The sequence below is a fragment of the Salvelinus alpinus genome, chromosome 5 (assembly GCF_045679555.1).
Source record: "Salvelinus alpinus chromosome 5, SLU_Salpinus.1, whole genome shotgun sequence".
Lineage (NCBI taxonomy): Eukaryota > Metazoa > Chordata > Actinopteri > Salmoniformes > Salmonidae > Salvelinus > Salvelinus alpinus.
Genome location: NC_092090.1, coordinates 37,230,772 through 37,251,001, shown reverse-complemented (window position 1 = coordinate 37,251,001; position 20,230 = coordinate 37,230,772). Strand labels below are relative to the sequence as shown.

The following is a 20,230-nucleotide window of genomic DNA, read 5'->3' as shown; positions in this document are numbered from 1 at the left end:
TCCACTTTGTAATGTAAATCGCTGCTGTGTTTTGTATTTGTGGTATTCTCCATGCTGGTTGCATTAATTTGCCACTCTCTGTTTGGAGGAGAGAGAGAGAGCAGGGAGGAGAAAACAGAAAGTATCTGAATATTTTCCAGTGAATTTCTGATGAGACTAATCGCACAGTGATGGACTAGAGAATGTTTACTGTTCCACTTAACCCTGGAGCCCTATGCAAACCCGCTGTTGCTTGAGGAGGACTCGGCCTTGTGTAGAACTAGAGCGGGTCTGTTTGGAGCTGTGTGCCATGCTTTGTTTACAGACACGTCCTCATTGTCACTATTTGCAGTACACACTGCCAGTTGCAGACTGACAGAGAGTTTGTTCCCTTTAGAAGCACAGGCCAGACCAAAGGTACACACAAATGTAGACAGAGTAAACAGTTTATTTTATGTTTCATATGACTAGGTGAATCCATTATGCCTTTATACATTACTCCTGGTGACTTAAGGTTAAATATATGTTGATAAGATTTGACTGATTATTTTTGAAGAATATGAATATTGTGTTAGATAGTAAAGGTCAAAACAGCTATTTGAATTATATTCTTCGTTTTCATTTTGTTTAGCCTCGTTTGATGTTATCATACACACATCCACATTTAAGTAAAGAGGCAAAGCCAGGATGACCATTATGGGGTGATAGGAGAGAAGAAGGGTCCATTGCAGTAAGGAGTACCTGAAGGGGTGGAGGGGTGGGGAGAGATTGTGCGGAGTAGAGACAGGGGTGGGGAGGGACTGTAGGGAGAGAGGTGGGGAGAGACTGTGGGGAGTAGGGAGAGGGGTGGCGTGTGTTGGGGTACTGTGAATTGAAATGCAGCGTGGGGAGTGAGGCTGATTATTCTGTTTGGGGAGTTAATTGAAGGAAGGTGAAGCAGACAGTGCCTCATCTCCCGGCCTCTTCCAATCTCAATCACTGATTATTGTTAAATAGGAGCCGCTTAATGAGTGCATTTGATGAATTGTTGCATTTCTGTAAGGGGAAAGAGGGGCTATGAGGGGGAGATATGGGAGAGGAGGAGGGGTGGGGGGAGGTAATATGGAGGGAGGTGGCTGTCATTCACCCATGATTGACTTCAACCTTTTGAGAGCAAAGAAAACCTGGTCGCTTCTCTGCAGTTTTTTAATCAATATTCATTGCTCCTTGAAATGTTCTAATTAAAATGGTAGAAACAAATTAAACCATTGTATAGTGGAAAAATGCATAGCATTCCTCCTGAAACGTCATTTCTTTGCGTATTTCTTCAGAAATCTTTATTGAACCTGTTCATGTTTGGATTTATCCATAGTAGCTCTAATTTTGTATTCTTAATGCACCTGAAATAACTCTAACGTAACTGACATTAAACCACTATATTGTGACTTATGCAGGGTTGGAAGGCACAGACTATTTCCCCAAATTGATAGTGCTTATATTACCCAGAATGCCTCTTGTCTGCTCTGGTTCTTATCATTGTAATGGTATGTGCTTTTTTCATGGAATAATTATTTAATTAGGTGGCCTAATAAGCTTTTCAGTTGGCCAAGGTAGGCTTTTCAGTTGGCCAAGGTATGCTTTTCAGTTGGCCAAGGTATGCTTTTCAGGCCATCTCACTAATTGGCTGCAGCAGAACTTTCCAGTCGCATGACAGAACACCAGCAGTGATCAAAGTGCAAATTCCAGGGATGGCAAATAAAGTCAAAAGTAATATGATTATTTGTGAGTGTGTGAGTGAGTGCATGTGAGAGAGAAACCTTGTGCAAGGGTTTCCACGATGTTTTAAGATGTCTATCAATTCCATCAGGAAAATATGTGTGCAGATTTAAGTGGAAAGAATATATAACAACATCATCTTTTTGTGAGCTTACAGACACTCAGTTGTATAATAGAACCAGACAGTAACTAACATGGGACGTGTCTTGTGTTTGATTTTCCAGGTGACGGCATCAGAGGTTCTGCCAGAAAGCATGTTCATACCAGTACCAGGCCCAGACAGAGAGGCACAAAGCAGCACCCCACAGGCCACGGCTAACTCCAGCTCTGAAGATATCAAGAAACAAGCCGGTCAGTATAGCACCATGTATTTTCCTATGCTTTAATTGTTCCTACTTTCATTTATATGTGAAGGATAGCGATGGCACGGTTCTCCCTTTGGACAATGTAATGAAAATGTAGGAGATCATGCCAAGGCCGTCATTGACAACAAAGGAAAAATAATGATTCCTGTATCTGCAGGAGTCTGAATTAGTTATTACTTCTGTGTGTTGCAACCTCCCCCTTCCCTGGGGATTCTGAAATGATACATGCGTCAAGGACTCCTAAGTAGAGATAAGATGTCCTCTGTTGAAATTACATTTTCTTGCACGAAGACTCTGCTTATGTGGGAGCCTCTTTAATTCATTTTTTTCTTTCTCTTTATTTATTGACAGAACCTTTAGATGCTGAGCCTGAGAAAGGGGTCTCACTGCCTACAGAAATAGCTGAAGCTCGCAAGTCACCTCTGGAGGATCAGCAGTCTGGAAGGGAAGACACAGGATTCCTGTGTTGGAAGAAAGGCTGTAACCAGGTCTTCAAGTCCTCTAACTCCCTCCAGGTGCACTTCAACGAGGTTCACAACAAAAGGCCTCAGCTGCCTGTCTCAGACCGGCATGTCTACAAGTATCGCTGCAACCAGTGCAGCCTGGCCTTCAAGACGGTGGAGAAACTGCAGCTGCACTCGCAGTACCACGTCATCAGAGCAGCCACCATGTGCTGCCTCTGTCAACGCAGCTTCAGGACCCTGCAGGCCTTGAAGAAACATTTGGAGACCAGCCACCTAGAATTGAGCGAGGCTGACATCCAACAGCTCTATGGAGGCTTACTGATGAACGGAGACCTTATGGTCATGGGAGATCCATCACTTGGAGAGGACCACGGTGGACTGGGAGAAGATGACAAAGAGGGAGAGGACAGTGACCAAGAGGAGAAGCAAAGCCCAACAGGTAGCGACTCTGGCTCATTGCTAGAAGATTTTGGATCAGAGCCCAAGCGTGCCCTGCCATTCAGGAAAGGTCCTAACTTTACCATGGAAAAGTTCCTGGACCCATCTCGTCCTTTCAAGTGCACAGTGTGCAAAGAGTCATTTACACAGAAGAACATTCTTCTGGTTCACTACAACTCTGTCTCACACCTGCACAAGGTCAAGCGGGCCCTACAGGAGTCCACCACTGGTCAACCAGAGCCCACCAGCAGCCCTGACAACAAACCATTCAAGTGCAGCACTTGCAACGTGGCTTACAGCCAGAGCTCTACTCTAGAGATCCACATGCGCTCTGTCCTCCACCAGACCAAGGCCCGAGCAGCCAAGCTTGAAGCAGCAGGAGGAAACACCAGCTCCAGCAGTGGTTCTGGATTAAGTGGCGGTGGATCCTCCATCAGCACTTCAACTCCAAGCCCAAGCCCAGCTACTAACTCAACAACCAGCTCCAGCAACCACAGCTCTTCTGGGGCTCAGACTACACAGAGTATTCTTGGAGGCAACCACATGAGCCAGTCTCACAGCATTGAAAGCCTTGGGAACTCCTCAATGACTTGTCATCCGTCTGAAAACCATGAATCAAAAAAGAAGAAATTTGCAGACATGCTCTCTGCAAGGGGACAGCAGCACCAGCAGCAGCAGCAGCTTCAGCAGCAACAGCAACAGCAGTTGGCTCAGGCCCAAGCCCAAGCCCAGGCCCAGCTTCAACAAGAGCTCCAGCAGCAAGCTGCCCTCATCCAGTCCCAGCTTTTCAACCCAGCACTTCTGCAGCACTTCCCCATGACAACTGATGCTCTTCACTCACTGCAGCAACAGCAGCTGCTCTTCCCTTTCTACATCCCTGGAGCAGAATTCCAACTGAATCCAGAGATGAACCTCAACAGTTCTGCACTTGGCCTGTCAAGCTCCACTGCCAACTCTCTGTTGGAGGACCTGAAGAACTCTGCCCAGCAGGCTCAGGCTCAGAGCTGCCTGCAACAACAGCTGATGCACCACCACCTTCAGCAGCAGCACCAACAGCAGCAGGCCCAAGCCCATTCTCAGGCCCAGGGCCAGATGGCTTTGCTTCAGCAGAGTGCCAATCTCCTTCACCAGGCTGAGAAAAAGCAGAAGGCCGCTGCCGCCCACAATGAGAAGCAAGAGAGAGAACGGGAAATACAAAGAGAAAAAGACTTAAGAGAGAAAATTGAGGAACATGTCACAAAAGACAGCTCTGACAACAAGTCAAATGAAAAAAAGGATATGCAACAGACTGCAATGAACTCCAACCACGATCCTGGCTTTCCTCCACCAAGGATTGCTTCAGATGCTCGTGGAAATGCCACTAAAGCCCTTCTGGAGAACTTTGGGTTTGAGCTAGTGATTCAATACAATGAAAACAAGCAGAAAGCTCAGAAGAAGCCAGCGGGGCCTGGACCAGCTGGAACAAGCACGCCTGGTGGGATCACAAGAGTGGTGGACCCCATCGAGGGATTGGAGAAGCTGGAATGTGAGGCCTGTGGAAAACTATTTTCCAACATACTAATTCTGAAGAGTCATCAGGAGCACATCCATCAGGCCTTCTTCCCATTCCGCTCCCTGGAGAGATTTGCCAAGGAATATAGAGAGCAGTATGACAAACTGTATCCACTCAGACCCCAGACACCAGAGGCTGCTCCTCCTGCTCCTGCACCTCCTCCTCCTCCTCCTCCTCCTCCACCTCCACCCCCTCCACAGAGAGCCCCAACACCAAATATTCCTGTCTCTGCTCCCTCCATCACACCCCCAACTGTGTCGACCCCACAGCCTCCTGTTCAAATGGCTCAAATGTCCATGCCAATGGATATGCCCCTCTTCTCACCACTCATGATGCAGTCAATGTCTCTACAGTCCATGCCCTCCCAAATGCAATCCCAGATGTCATCTGTGGAGTCACAGTCACTGGCTAATGATCTGGCCCAGCTTTACCAACAGCAACTTACACCAGCCATGCTACAGCAGCAGCAGAATAAGAGGCCCCGGACACGTATCACTGATGACCAGCTTAGGGTCCTTCGGCAGTACTTTGACATCAACAACTCCCCCAATGAGGAGCAGATTAAGGAGATGGCAGATAAGTCAGGGCTGCCCCAGAAAGTCATCAAACACTGGTTCCGCAACACCCTCTTTAAAGAGCGCCAGCGCAACAAAGACTCACCCTACAACTTCAACAACCCACCCATTACCACTATGGAGGATATCAAAATTGACTCTAAACCCCCTTCCCCTGAGCCTCAAAGACAGGAATGTTATGGGAGTAAAAGATCCTCAAGAACAAGGTTTACAGACTACCAATTGCGGGTGCTTCAGGACTTCTTTGATGCTAACGCCTACCCCAAAGATGATGAATTTGAACAGCTCTCCAACCTTCTGAGCCTCCCCACTCGTGTCATTGTGGTTTGGTTCCAAAATGCTCGTCAGAAGGCACGCAAGAATTATGAAAACCAGGGGGATGGAAGTAAAGATGGTGAACGAAGAGAACTGTCCAATGACCGTTACATTCGCACCACCAACCTGAACTACCAGTGCAAGAAATGCAGTCTGGTTTTCCAGCGTATATTTGACCTCATAAAGCACCAAAAGAAGCTGTGTTACAAAGATGAAGACGATGACGGGCAATACGACAGCCAAAACGAGGACTCTATGGATCTTTCTCATGAATACTACACCCCCTCTGGGTCCTCCTGTCACACCCCTATGCCTTCTTCCTCAAGCCTCTGCCCTCTCCCTCCCTCCACCTCAGCTTTTTCCCACCTCTCATCCTCTGAGAAGGAGGAAGCCTCACCAGCTAACACATCAAACTCTTATGATGAGAAGCCAAAACATTTGGCTGAAATGTCCTCAGATCCACGTGAGCACCAGACCACCATCAAACAGGAGACTGTGCATCAGCCCCAATCTGAGACTCAACATCAGAGAAGAGAAGCACGAGATGAGAAGCCACAAACAGCCCCAAAGACAAACAAGCATTCTTCTCCTTCCCTCTCTCAGCAGCAACGTGAGTGTGGTCCCTCAGCCTCTCAGACAAGCCAGGCTGAGAGAGCTTCTCAGAGCTCCCACATGGGCCTCAACCCTCACATGAGCTCTGCATCACAGCAACAGCTGGCACAGCAAATGATCCAATACCAGTGTGAGCAGTGCAAGCTTGGCTTCCCATCCTTTGAGCACTGGCAGGAGCACCAGCAACTCCACTTCCTCTCTGTGCAAAACCAATTCATCCACCCTCAGTTCTTGGACCGCCCAATGGACATGCCCTTCATGTTGTTTGATCCTAGCAATCCCCTGTTGGCCAGTCAACTGCTCTCTGGGGCTATGCCACAGATCCCAAGCAGCTCTGCCACCTCTCCATCAACACCCACCTCCACCATGAACTCCCTGAAGAGGAAGTTGGAGGAGAAAGCAGGCACTAGCCCAGGAGAGAATGACAGCACCAACAGTGGGGAGGAGCCACAAAGAGACAAGCGCCTAAGGACTACCATCACACCTGAGCAGCTGGAGATCCTCTACCAGAAATACCTGTTGGACTCAAACCCCACTCGTAAAATGCTTGACCACATCGCTCATGAGGTGGGACTGAAGAAGAGGGTAGTGCAAGTTTGGTTCCAAAATACCAGAGCCAGGGAAAGGAAGGGGCAGTTTCGGGCTGTAGGGCCTGCTCAAGCTCACCGGCGATGCCCTTTTTGTCGTGCTCTCTTCAAGGCGAAAACTGCACTAGAGGCACATATCCGTTCCCGCCACTGGCATGAAGCCAAACGTGCCGGTTACAACTTAGCTCTCTCTGGCATGTTCACTGAGGAAGGGATGCAAATGAAGATGGATCCTCTGGATATCTCCAGCTATTCCCAGCTTGCCCCTTCTAACAATGATGGACAATGCTCCTCTCTGTCACCAGTGAGCAAAAACATGGACTTGTCTCCAAGGGCCCTTTTGAGCCCTTCATCCATTAAAGTTGAAGGAGGAATGGAGGACTTTGAGAGTCCATCTATGTCCTCTGTCAACCTTAGCTTTGACCAGAACAAACTTGATAATGACGACTGTTCTTCAGTGAATACGGCCATCACAGATACCACCACTGGTGATGAGGCCAATGCTGACAATGACAGTGCTGATCAAAAGCATGGTCAAAATAGTGGTGATTATCTATCTAAGTCTGTGGGTACAGCCCCCTCCCTTGAAAATGACGACCAGATGTCCTCAGGGCTGGTGAGCCCTGCGACAAGCTATTATGCTAGAGACTATGAAAATGAGAATATAATTGACTACAGTGAGACCTCCAGTCTGGCTGATCCCTGCTCACCAAGCCCCGGAGCTTCCGGCAGCAGGAGCATCGACAGTGGAGACCGTCCTGGCCAAAAGCGCTTCCGAACTCAGATGACTAACCTCCAGCTGAAGCTGCTCAAGTCCTGCTTCAATGACTACAGGACACCTACCATGCTGGAGTGTGAGGTACTTGGCAATGATATCGGACTTCCAAAGAGGGTGGTTCAGGTGTGGTTCCAGAATGCTCGCGCCAAGGAGAAAAAGGCCAAGCTCAGCATGGCTAAGCACTTCGGGATCAACCACACATCCTACGAGGGGCCGAAGACGGAGTGCTCTTTGTGCGGTGTCAAGTACAGTTCCCGTCTCTCCGTGCGAGATCACATCTTCTCTGCGCAACACATCACCAAGGTAAAGGACACCATTGGGAGCCAACTGGACAAAGAGAAGGAGTACTTTGACCCAGCCACTGTCCGCCAGCTGATGGCCCAGCAGGAGATGGATCGCATCAAGAAAGCCAATGAGGTCCTGGGACTGGCACAGCAGCAAGCCATGCAGCAGCAGGGGATCTTTGATAGCCCCGCCCTGCAGGCCCTGAACCTTCAGTCTGCCTATTCAAATCTGCAAGGGATGCCCCCTGGACTTCTGCCAGGTGTCGGAAGCACCTCCCTACCTGGCTTTAACTCATCAAACTCAGGTATGTCATCGCTCAGACGTCACATAGATCACTGTTTCATCAGAGTTGTCTTAAACCGATGAAGCACTCTTGGATCAAATGTAATATTTTGTCATATCCATAATTGAAAAGAAGTGCTGTACCAGTATGGAGAGGGAAATGTAGGGTCACATTCAAGTAAAACCATTAACTAGGTCTTAACTGGGAAAACTAGTAAGCACTTTGGAATAAATAAGGCTCTGAATTTCTCCTACATTTTCCAGTATGTAGCGTTTCGACCTTCTTCAGATGAAATACCCTTGTCATCAATCAATCTGTCATCTGGAAATATTCACATTGGAATACATACATGTATTACATTATAACAGTGTGAGGGCACCTGTAAGCAGGTTATTTTTACATAACGTTGTATTTCATAATGAATCATACATTCTAGTAAAAGTCATTCATTTTGTTGATTTGACAGTGTTGGCCTGCGTTATTGGAGAGACGCTGCTACAACAAACAAATACAATATAAAATCTGAATGAGCATCTTCAGACATCTGCTGTCAACTTTATGATCTACTTGAACTGTTACCACTCAGTTAGAGAACATTAAACAAAGTCCTAAAATGAATACTAATAGCTCACTTCCTTCTCTAACCTCTTTGACCTTGGGAACATTAGTAGTACTTGACCTTATTATCATTTAAATGACATGTTTTGATTTCCTAAGTTTGTTTAAAGGTCAGTGTCATACTTTATGTAAAGAAACCATTTGCACATGTTTGAAGTAGTAGATACTGGAGTCCTTATTATGTTAAGATGTATCTAAATCTTCAGTTTGTCAGTTGTTTTCTTTATTATTGCCCAGCTACTTCTTGATTGATTAACTCTAGTAAATATTGTGATTGAGACCTCTTCTCATGGGCCTTCCTGGAAAGGCTGAGTTTCTGATTGGCCAACGTTGAATCAGCAAATGCAATCAAATTAATTACCTCTGGTGAAAAACATTTATCTTTAATAAAGTGCTCAGTTATTAATGCACTGAGCTCCAATAATTAGTGTGTACAGTAGCTCTCTGGAACACCTTAGAAAAACACATACATGCATCTATGAATAACTAATGTCTTGAATCCCCCTCTAACTCTGAATTCTCCTATTTCTCTGTTTCATCTCCTCTAGCTTTAACTCCTCCCAAACCTCCAAACCTCCTGAACATGCCTGGTGCCAGTGTTCCTTCACCCAGCCTCCCTACATCTGGATTACCCAACAAGCCTCCCTCCTCCTCCTCCTTGGCATCACCCAGCCCAGCACAGGCCAACACATCTGTCGCCCACTCCAGCCCTACTTCCACCTCCACCACCACAACAACCCAGTCAGGCTCCCGGCCTGAACATCCCAAAGAGCGTAATGTTGAGAGGTCAAGAGAGAAGGAGAAGCCCCACCACAAGGAGAAGACAGAGAAGCCCTCAACGCCATCCTCCACAGGAGGCACCCCAGCCCCATCCACCTCTGCTGCCAGCGCCAAGAAAGAAAAACAAGACGCAGCTGTGCCCGCCACCTCCATGCCCACACCGGGTATGGAGTATGTGGTGGACCCTGCCCAGCTCCAGGCCCTGCAGGCTGCCTTGGCATCGGACCCTACAGCTCTACTGACTAGTCAGTTCCTGCCCTACTTCATGCCTGGATTTTCCCCTTATTACGCCCCGCAGATACCTGGAGCTCTCCAAGGTGGCTATCTGCAGCCAATGTACGGCATGGAAAGCATGTTCCCCTACAACCCAACATTGTCCCAAGCGCTGATGGGCCTGTCCCCAGGGTCCCTGCTTCAGCACTACCAGCAATATCAGCAGAGCCTGCAGGAGGCACTACAGCAGCAGCAGCAGCAGCTTCAGCAGATCCAGCAACCCAAAGCGAGCCAAACTCCAGTTCCCCTTCAACCTTTGGGGGACCGCAAAGAATCTGCCAAAGATCCAGCGAAAACAGAGGAGCAGAAAGGCAACCCCCACAGAGAGACCTCTTCCTCCTCCTCCTCTCACAATAACCTACCCTCCAAGCAGAACGAGATGGCTGGCAAAGTCGCAGACCCCCTTCTAGACCAGTACATCGTCCCCAAGGTGCAGTACAGGCTGGCGTGTCGCAAATGTCAAGCAGTCTTCAGCAAGGAAGAAGCGGCCGTCAATCACCTGAAGTCTATCTGCTTTTTCGGTCAGTCTGTGGCAAACCTGCAAGAGGTGTTGCTGCGTGTCCCCAGTGGCACAGGTGCAGGGGTGGGCAGCCTCTACGACTGCCTGGCCTGCGACACCACGTTGGATGGGGACAAAGCGCTTCGTCAACACCTGGATTCGGCTTTGCACAAACACAGAACAATCAAGCGATCAGCCAGAAATGCCAAAGAGCACGCTACTAGTTTATTACCTCACTCTTCAGCCTGCTTCCCCGATCCTAACACCGCATCTACCTCGCAGTCTGCCACTCATCTCATCAGCACCCCCCCTCCCCCGCCAACGACATCAGCCACCATGCCATCCTCCTCTGTCTCTTCATCCTTGTGCTCCTCCTCTGCCACCCCACTCAACACCACAGCTGCCGGCAAACCCTGGCCCCAGGCCCCTTTCTCCAGAGCTTTAGCTGGGAAGCCCAATGCCACTCCTTCTTCTTCTTCTTCTTCTTTTCCTCCAGTATCCTCACATTCAACGGTTACCTCAAGTTCATTGAGCACCTCAGGAGTTCAGACCTCGATACCAACAGACGTCTTTACCGACGAGTCTGACTCTGACAGCAGTCAGAAGTCAGCAGACAGGCTGGGCAGGACGGCGGAGGTGCCGCAACAGCCCGGCTGTCTCAAAGACAGTAGTAGTTGTAGTAGTAATCTTGCTAGTGTAGGAACGGACTCCATCAGATTGTAAAAGAGCTTTCGGTGATGGACAATATTTTAAAAACGCAAAAGACAAAAAAAAACACAAATGGGAAAAAACAAACAAAAAAGCAGCGATGTTTAAATACGTTTAAAAGTATACAAAACAATTTCAGAAAAAGATGTGTAAAGACTAACTGCAATTCCAAAGCTTGTAACCAAAAATTTAAATGTTACTGGATTGTTTTCCCATATCAACATGCTGGTTTTCATTTCTTTCAACTGAAATATATACATATATATGTATACGAATAGAAAAGATCACTACAGTTAAGTTTTGGGTAATGATAGAGGAATGCTGTATAGCAATGGACTGCCTCAAAGTTGTTAAATGGCCCAAGAACCCTTTTGACAAAGTCAACAAGCTGTCCCTTGTTTGTGTAATTATTTCCACTTAATAGCACAGTCACAAAAAGCCAGTATGTACTGTATGGGAGAATAGTCTAACAGTTTTTTGCTGTCAAAGCGTTCAAATACCAATGGCTTGCAAAAGTAAAAAGAATAATGTAATGTCTATTTTATTCTCAGGTCAACAGCTCACAGACGTTTTTCTGTTACAGAAATTCATTGTTTTACACCTTTTGTTCCGAACAGGAGAAACATTTGTGTTTTTTTCTCCAGAAATTGATTTTAACGACAGAAAGTTTTAAAATGAGTGAAAATATCATAAAGGCATAGCTTTCTGGGCATTTAAAAGGGTAGCTGATCTGATGATTTTAAACATTTGAAATACTCTTAAAGGGGGAAATTTAGCAATCCCATTTTACCCAGACACGGAGAGCATTGCAGACATGTTGATGGGGGATAAAAAAGATTTTTTTGATAAAAAAAACTTTCTGTATTTATGATAGATATGAACATTTTTGGTGTTAAGTAGATTGTTGCATTGGAAATGAATTTAAACAGTATGGTAGATTGAAAAAAAACTTTGTGTACATTTAGCTTTTGTATCGTCCAACTTTAAGGCGCTTCATTTGATGTTGTCTTGGTCATTCCGATAGACTAGATTATGGAGCAGTAACTTATCTAAACTTTATTTCTGTCTTATTCTCGGCTTCTTGGCTAACGTTCACCCAACTGCCACTCTCCCACTAGGCAGGATCCTCTCTTTCAAAATGTTTTTTCTCTGTTTTGGTTGGTATGGTTCTAACCAAAAAAGAAAAAAAGACCTGGGGTGAAATGTTAAACAATATTTACTTTTATTTCTGTTACCTTTGTGCACTTAACACTGTCTGACTCATAATTCTCACTTTACTTGTTCCTCTCTCTCCTCACTTTGTTTTTCTCCTCCCCTGCATTTGTAGATATGGAGATAGTTACTCCTCCTCGTGCACTACGAAGCAGTCCTTTTGTTCTTCATGTAGTGTGGCTACAGTCTTTTTTCGGCTTTATTTTCATTTAGACTTTACGTTGTTGTTGTCATAGATGAAAATTTAAAAAAAATAATAATAATAATAATTCTCACGCTTTAAAACAAAAAGAAAATCCAAAGACTAAACACTTTCACCATTGGTGCATAAAGATGAGAAAAGAGGCTTCTTTATACTTGAGAATTTGTTGCTGTTTTTAGAGGAAAGAAAACAAAGTTTTAAAATAAAGGAGTACGCATCAGAGTTGCCGTTTTTGCTTCTTTGCAAGCAGACAGGTGGCTTTTTTACGTAAAATACCAAGAATACCAAAAACCAAAAAAGGGCCCTTGTCCTTGCATTGTGGAGTAGCACCGTTACAGAGCCATTGCAGTTTGTAAGATAGAGGTTATAAATCTTTGTTTTAACTTTTCTGTCACTCACAAAAATTTCTTTTTTTTAAAGAAAATGTATAAGGTCTGGTCTTCAAGGACATACGTTTTGCTGCTAATGTAGAATTTTGAAAAAAGAATACCTAGCTAGATGCATGCTCATTTTGCTTTTTGGCTAAGCTTTAACTAAAACAACAATAAACCATTTTCTTGCCTCTGCGACATCTTTTTTTTTTTCTTCTTGCAAAAACGGAACTTTGAAGACTGTGAATATATGTTCCAAAGGACATTTTTGCCGATTTTATTTTTGAACAGACCAATGTTTAAAGCCAATGATATATAACATTAGTATAGAACAGTGCATTCCAAATATCACATCAAAGTTTTTTTTTTTTTCTTAAGCAAGAACTGATTTCATTTGAATTAATTTGAATTTTTTTTCTTTTTTTTTCATTTCTAAGGTGACTGTAAGCTATTGTGTAAAGTTAGCATTCTGTTTGCTGAACAAAATTACCTAGATCTGTCATTTTGTGTCTGGCATGGAAAGTTGATAAGAACCCCTCCTTCCAGTTAAGTTTGTTACTCACTTGATCAGCAAGTAATAGTGGTTACCAATACATGTATATAATACATCTGGTACTGACGCGTCTCCTAGGTTACATCATCATGCCTCTCAACTTACAAGTCTCAGAAGGAAATAAAGTCTGGAGTGCCGGCCCAACTTCCTGGGACATCCAATTGTGACTTGCCCCAGGTGTCTCCAGGGCGTTAAGCCATTTTCACGCACAATGTTGATTACAGGTTTCTAAGGGACGTCTTCATTCCAAAGCGTTATAAGTCTGGAAAAAGCAGGAGTTTTTTTGAAGATGTCCCTTGTGTTCAGATACTGTAGTTAAGAGGTATGTCATGCCTTCATGTCCAAAGAGGTCACTCGCTCCATCTTATTGCAGTGGAAATGGATGTGCTTAATTATCCCCACTCTCTCATAGATGAAAAACGTTTATTTAATTCCTTTACACCAAAACCAAGGCATATTTAAATTTGTGAATAACTGGTTTTCGGCCACTAGTGTATAGCAAGTGTATTTGCCCCAATTGATACAAGCTGCAATCTAGGAAGTGTGTTAAAAGTGTTACGTCTTGCAGAGCAATGTGATTTGGTGTTAATACTTCCTTACGCATGCTGTTGAAATTCGGTTGATTTGGTCTGCAAGCTTGCCACTCCTCTAGTCCTGTTCTCTAGAATATTGTTCATATGATTATTTTTGAGAATTCTAATGTTGTACAGTTTATTCTTGAATGCGTTTGCTTTATTTTGGTTTTCAGATGTCAGACATGTATTATTATTTTCTTATAACTATTTGTATGTTATTTTAGTTTCTGTATATTACTTTTCCTCATATAAATTAACACTAGCTTTAATTTCAACTGCTGAATTAAAAAAACAACTTTATTCTATGACCTGGCCACTTTATGGTGTAATAATGTTCTTATATTTGTTTGTCTTTTTTGACACTGTTTGATCTCTTATTTCTGAAGTGTAATCTTTGTTTTGGGCTCTTTTGTGGAAGACGGTCCTGGTCTTCTTCACAACAGATTCAGCCAGCATGGACTGTGTGTGTGAGTTTGTATGTGTGCGTGTGAGTGAGTGAGTGTGTTTCATAAGAGCCAGCATCAGTTTTGAGTTTTTATACATTTTATTTTATACTGTACTTTTATTTACGCACCAAAACGTACTGAACCGAAAGCTGGATTATGAATAAAGTGGTGAAGTTTTAGAAATTTGAATTTTAAAGTTAACAAAAATCAAAAAGAGGAGAACGACGATACTGAAGCACTGAGCAGTTTTTATTTTGATTGAATATATGAATGTGGCCAAAGCTTTATGCAGTTAAAAACAAAATTTAAAATTACAATTTGTGCCCCAGATAAGTGTATATTTTATTGTGGCACAAAACAATAGATAACTGAGATCCTTTGACTCACATTGGGATACTTGATTTTCATGGACAATTACAAAGAAAGAAAAAGACAAGGTTTTGCTGTAGAGGTCATCTTTTGCCCACTGTGAAAATGAACATGTATACAGATATAGATATATTTAAAACAAGACATCAACTTTTTTGTTTGAAATGATAAAGAAGGAATGAAAAGAAGAAATGAACTCTGGGAAACTTTGGAGATCTTGCTGAGAGGACAGGAGAGGCTGTGGGCACACCAAAACTGGGCATGGGAGCCAAAGGCAGGCTCAAGGCGGCTTTAATATCACAACCATATTTGCTTACATCTCTGAGATGGGAATGGACTCTGGAACCAGTGGACATGTGTGACACAGAGAGGAAAGACATTAGATAAAGAAGCTGAACTATAGTGGCTCCAGCTGCTTCCTTGTTGCTCTGTCTGTCTCTCTCTCTTCTCCAGCTCTGCCTCTGCTTCTGCTCTTTTACGGACATGTTTCCGCACTTCTGGACGGGATGGACAGAGATGCTCGCTTCATTTCTCCCGGTTCATGTTGTTGCTACCTGTTTCATTTCCTCCAGCTTGTCTCGCTGATGGACAAGTATAAGCTCTCCAGTCAGATGGCGGCTCGCCCCTCTCTCTGTTCATCACACCAACCAAAAAGAGAAATGAGCCAGAGAGAAAGGGGAAGGGTTTTCTAGGCTGCCATTCCTAAAGAGGCAGTTACACACAAAAAAAGCGAATCAACCAAAATTAACAACCAAACTAACAAACAACCAAACAAAACCATTTGCTCCAACTTCAAAGATGAACTGTTACTTGGAGCTCTCTCTGTTCCTTTTGTGACTCCTGGTGCCACAATGTTTTTTTAATGCATTTCTTTTTCTTTTTGTTTCCTTGAATTATTCCTCCTCCGAGCCTCACAAGCATGGCTCCGTGGCTCCAGGCAGCCCACTGAGGGTAGAAAAAACAGCCTTGCAATGTACAAAAAAGAGCAAGTTAAACCAAAAATGTTGTTCTTGATGTCTTTTCTATACTGTAGTCTTGTTAGCTTTTTTGTTACTGTAATTATATGATGAAGATTTCCAAACTGTACCAAATTACATGGAAACTAACATACATAAAACCACATGGAACTTCAGACTTTTAAAGAAACTTTTGTCACAAAAACCTTGTTGTCCTAGTTAAGTTGATTGTAGATGGTAATTGAATATACTCCTTTGAAAATATTTCATCAAGTATGTTTCTTGCTCATTGTGATACATTAAAAAAGTATGAGCATAAAATGCATTACTTGTGTGCCTCATCCTTGTGTGTTTTGTTTGAATTCAGTTGTATTGTATGAATGAAGACGGCAGATGAATAGTGCAAAAGTCAAGTGTCACATACAGAGAGAGAATGTTGAACACTGAATAGCAGTTTGTACATTTAGCTCAAATCAGAATGCCTTTCCTGCCATGAATGATTTGTATACGTTGATACTACTATAGCTGCACTCTCTGTACCAACCATGAACATTTGATCCTTTATGCTTTCTTCTGTATTTACAGTGTAGAGTTGAAATACAGTAACCTTACACAGCCATAGCTTAGCAGTATTCTCCATAATATCTATTATTATCAAACCTTATTCTTCACATTTGTATCTCATTAAGGGTAATAATGATCTTAAAACATCATTTGCATCGTCATTGTTTTAATTAATGCGTAAAAGTGTGATCTTGTCAAATCCCTTTAGCCTCTTCTAAATCTTCCATGCCCTGAGATGTATCATTCTTCATATTTAGATCCCTGGTAGGGATGCTCTCTGGACATGATTAATTAAAACATATTAAGGAACGAATGCAGGATCTCACTTAATTAGAAGTGGCTGTTTGTGACTAATTCAAGTTGATTAAGGCTGAGAAAAATGTTAACTCCAAGTGAAGTATGTTGTGAACAGCAGTACTTTTTAATTCCTTTTGACTGATGTTGAAACTCAAGTGCATTGTGTACTACTACTGGGCACTCATTTGAAAATTAAGTAATTGAGAAGCTTGGATTTCTAATTATTGGTGCTTGTGTGTGCATTTGAATGGAGTATTTGCTAGCGTGAGTGTCTGTGTGTGTCATTGTTTTACATGTGTTTTGATGACTATTGGAATGAGGGTGTGAGAATGAAAGGCAAATTAGCTTGTACCTGATCACATATGGCACAACGAGACCAGAGCCAGATCACACATGGCACAACGAGACCAGAGCCATGTATTTAGAGAGTTGGGCCAATGTGGTTTCTGCATTATGATGCATTTACATGACACTACAACATTCTATGGCAGCCATGTTAGCTCTCCATTAACATTACATGGGGAATATTTAAACCACAGAATTTGAATTAGAATGCTACATTTCAATAGTAATTTGGTATGATCTCTATGATTTAAACAATGCTATGTAACTGAATGTCTAGAATTAGAACACTATTCAACATTGTAAAAGTTGGCCCAACTCTCTAAATATGTGACTCTGAAAGAGACCTTTCAAATGGCTGCAGGGACAGGATGTTCTATGATTCCTAATGAGCAACCTGGTGGCCAAGAGACGACTCACTCTGGTCCAAGTAGACCTAGTAACTCCTGTAGCCAACCATAGGCCAGTAACCTGCTACCACATATAGCTCACAAAAAACATACATTTCCTAGCATTTGCCTCTTATTTGCTCACTCTGGAATCAGCACTAAAACACTTTCAACAGGGATTGTTAACACCATGACATCAGACTTATGAATCTGACATTTTGATTTAGTGTTAGAGTAGGTATCATATTCAGTGTTATCCTGTGTAGTTTTTGGCATGCAGTAGGCTCCAAGCTGTTCCTTTACTTTATGCACGGGAGTCACAGAGGTTAGGGGGCCATTACGATTCACCCTACAATATTAACAGTAAAGGGCCTTTTGCATTAGTAACACATTTCCAATGCGTTCTTTGCATTTTTCTTGTCTTTGCAAGGTTTGCATGCACAAACGTGACACGGTTCCACCATATTGGTTTGATTGTAATGCTGGAGGACTTTTTGAAACGAGATGCTTTTTGTGAGAAACCAAACTGAAATAACAAGGGAGGACCTTGATAGTGGGGCCCCGTCCTAGCCAGCCCCAGTCAGGAACGGTGTGACACACGAGGGCATGCGCTCCCCTTTGGAAGTTTCCTTTAATAAAGGAGTACGCTATTATTGCCTTGTGACCTTTAGTGAGCTCCAGTCTGAAAAGATTTGATTGAATTGCTGTCTGTTTTACTATAAAGAGGGATGAAGAGGGTGGGCGGAGTCCTTGAGAGCCTTACTGAATTCTTGAAAGTTTCTAAAGGATTTTCATTGAAATATGATTTGAGTATTGAACTGAATATTATAAAAGAGAAGTGTGCTGTGAACGTGTGTGTTCATACAACATGCATGCTGAATTAACTACGGTGCACGATGGGGTTCTAGGAAAGGGGGTAAAGGGTTCCCGAGAAGCCCCAGAGAGAGAGAGAGTTGGAAGCAGGGGCCATCCTGTCTAGAGCAAGGAGCCTGATTCATCGGCCATGCTGAGCCAATTAACACGCAAGGGTACATCCCGAATGAATTAAAAACACCCTAATCGGATCAGAGTGAAAAACCAGGCCGCTTCCTCCCCAGCCCTGGACCAGATGGCACACACACTCACATGTAGCATTGTAACAGCCCAGGCCCAAGTCGCAAGAGTGTGAAATTGGGTTAGCGCCTGAGTCTAACACTGGCCATGGGCAAGGGGAGCTCCCAATCTCATACTCCCTTGGCCTGGAGTAACAGGCCCCACATTACAAAATGTAGGGGCCCAATATTTAATTATCATCCCAACTGCCCCTCACATAGCCTGTCAGAAGGCCACAGTGAGTAGAGGGAGTCTGTATGTAGGCCTAGATCTGAGTGACAGCTCCACAGGATCCTGTCTGCCACGCCTCTCTCTCTCTACCCCTGTCTGCCCTGTACATATCCCAGAAATGGCCTCTGATGTATCAGAGCTCACTCCCTCTCAGGCCCTACAGGCAGATTAGAGCTCTGCTGGATAGAATATCTGTCGCTCTGTATGACTGGATGGCTCGAGCTGGGTGGTAATGCCATGTAGAGGGTTAAGGCCTGGTCCCACTAATGTCTCTGTGGGGTTTCCTAAGCTCTTTAGGATCTGCTTTCAACATTTGCAGTGAATCAAGGGTACGAAGTTTGGACAACTGAAGCCAAAGTGACTACAAAAGGCATGGTTGTACATAGCATGACTATGTAATCGCGGGCATTGTTTTAAATGAGAAACATGGCTCTTAAATGGTTGTTTGGCTTGAAGTTGGCACCGGCCCTGGAGACCACAAAGGCAGAAAATGAGGAGCAGAAGCTGGAAGGGAAACCACGCTACCAAACATTCCAGCATGGCTTTCAATCCTACGCTGGGCTGGTCAGGGCATCCTGCTGCCAACCAACCCATCCGACCGTGGTGTTTCACCTCTGTCACATTAACACAACGTCCTAAAGACTCCAAACCCATAACGAGATGCCATGAAACCACCCTACAAACACACACACACACACACACACACACACACACACACACACACACACACACACACACACACACACACACACACACACACACACACACACACACACACACACACACACACACACACACACACACACACACACACACACACACACACACACACAGTATTTAAAGTAAGGCAGTGTAATAATTTGTTGAGAATTGGAACAAAGTTCTGGATCCTTTGCCAGGACTGTCACTGCTATCAAACCTTTTGAGGTTTTGGGAACATGTTACATTTGGAATTGCAGGTAAACTGTTCTGAACTGTATCGAAAGAACAAATTATAGTATGTCACCAGCAAAGACTGTGGACATACTGTATGCATTTGTGGCTCCACCAGTGAAAGCCCTGGCTAAGCAGGGCTGCTTTACACATGAACAGGTTTCTCTGCTGTTGAGGGCTTACCTCTGACAGCCAGTCTGGGACAATAACAGGGTACACCATGAGGCTAAGGATTCTTCTCACTGCCAGGCCTAAAAACCACAGGACTACCACATCCTACATCCACATCCTAGCCCAGTGAGCTCTCCCCCTTTTCTCCCCACCTCCCCTGGATCTCCATCCATGCAGTGCCACAATGTCTTCCTCCCCTATCAATGTCAAAGCCAAATTACGCCAGAGCCGCGAGGACAGGTCAAACTAATTCAATCTCATCTGTCAGGAGAAATGATGGGTGAGGGGGATCCGAGGGAAGGCGAATGTGATAAAACATTTAAAACGCAAAGACTGGTTCCTTTTTTAAATTGAAGACAGCTGGGTGAGGCCTGGTTCCCACCTCCAGGGAATCTGATGGGATAGACGAGAATGTCAGAGGAAGGAAGACCTTATCAGGAGGCTCAGACTCTGCACATCACTGATAGCAGACCAATGTCATGTGACCTACAGACACACAGGTCTGTGGGAGGGGCTCTGAGGGTCAGTGCTGGCAGTCCTGACCTCTAACTGGACACTGTTAATGGATAGAGTTATGCAGGATTTGTAAATGTATCAGCCTAATACATGCCATTATTAAACACTGTTTTAGTGCAGTCAAAATTCAGTTTATCCTGTGTTT

General features: G+C 44.1%; 1 protein-coding gene across 2 annotated transcripts in view; it reads left to right on the top strand.

The window, feature by feature from the left end:
• The window catches only part of LOC139576041 (zinc finger homeobox protein 3-like), a 173,064-nt gene extending 157,189 nt beyond the window's left edge, over positions 1-15,875 (top strand). For both annotated transcript variants that reach the window (XM_071401654.1, XM_071401653.1), the window contains exons 10-12: positions 1,959-2,085; positions 2,451-8,009; positions 9,155-15,875. In XM_071401654.1, coding sequence (XP_071257755.1) covers positions 1,959-2,085; positions 2,451-8,009; positions 9,155-10,881 — 7,413 coding nt within the window. In that variant the 3' untranslated portion in view covers positions 10,882-15,875. The remainder of the gene's footprint in view (positions 1-1,958; positions 2,086-2,450; positions 8,010-9,154) is intronic.
• Positions 15,876-20,230: the final 4,355 nt, after the last annotated feature.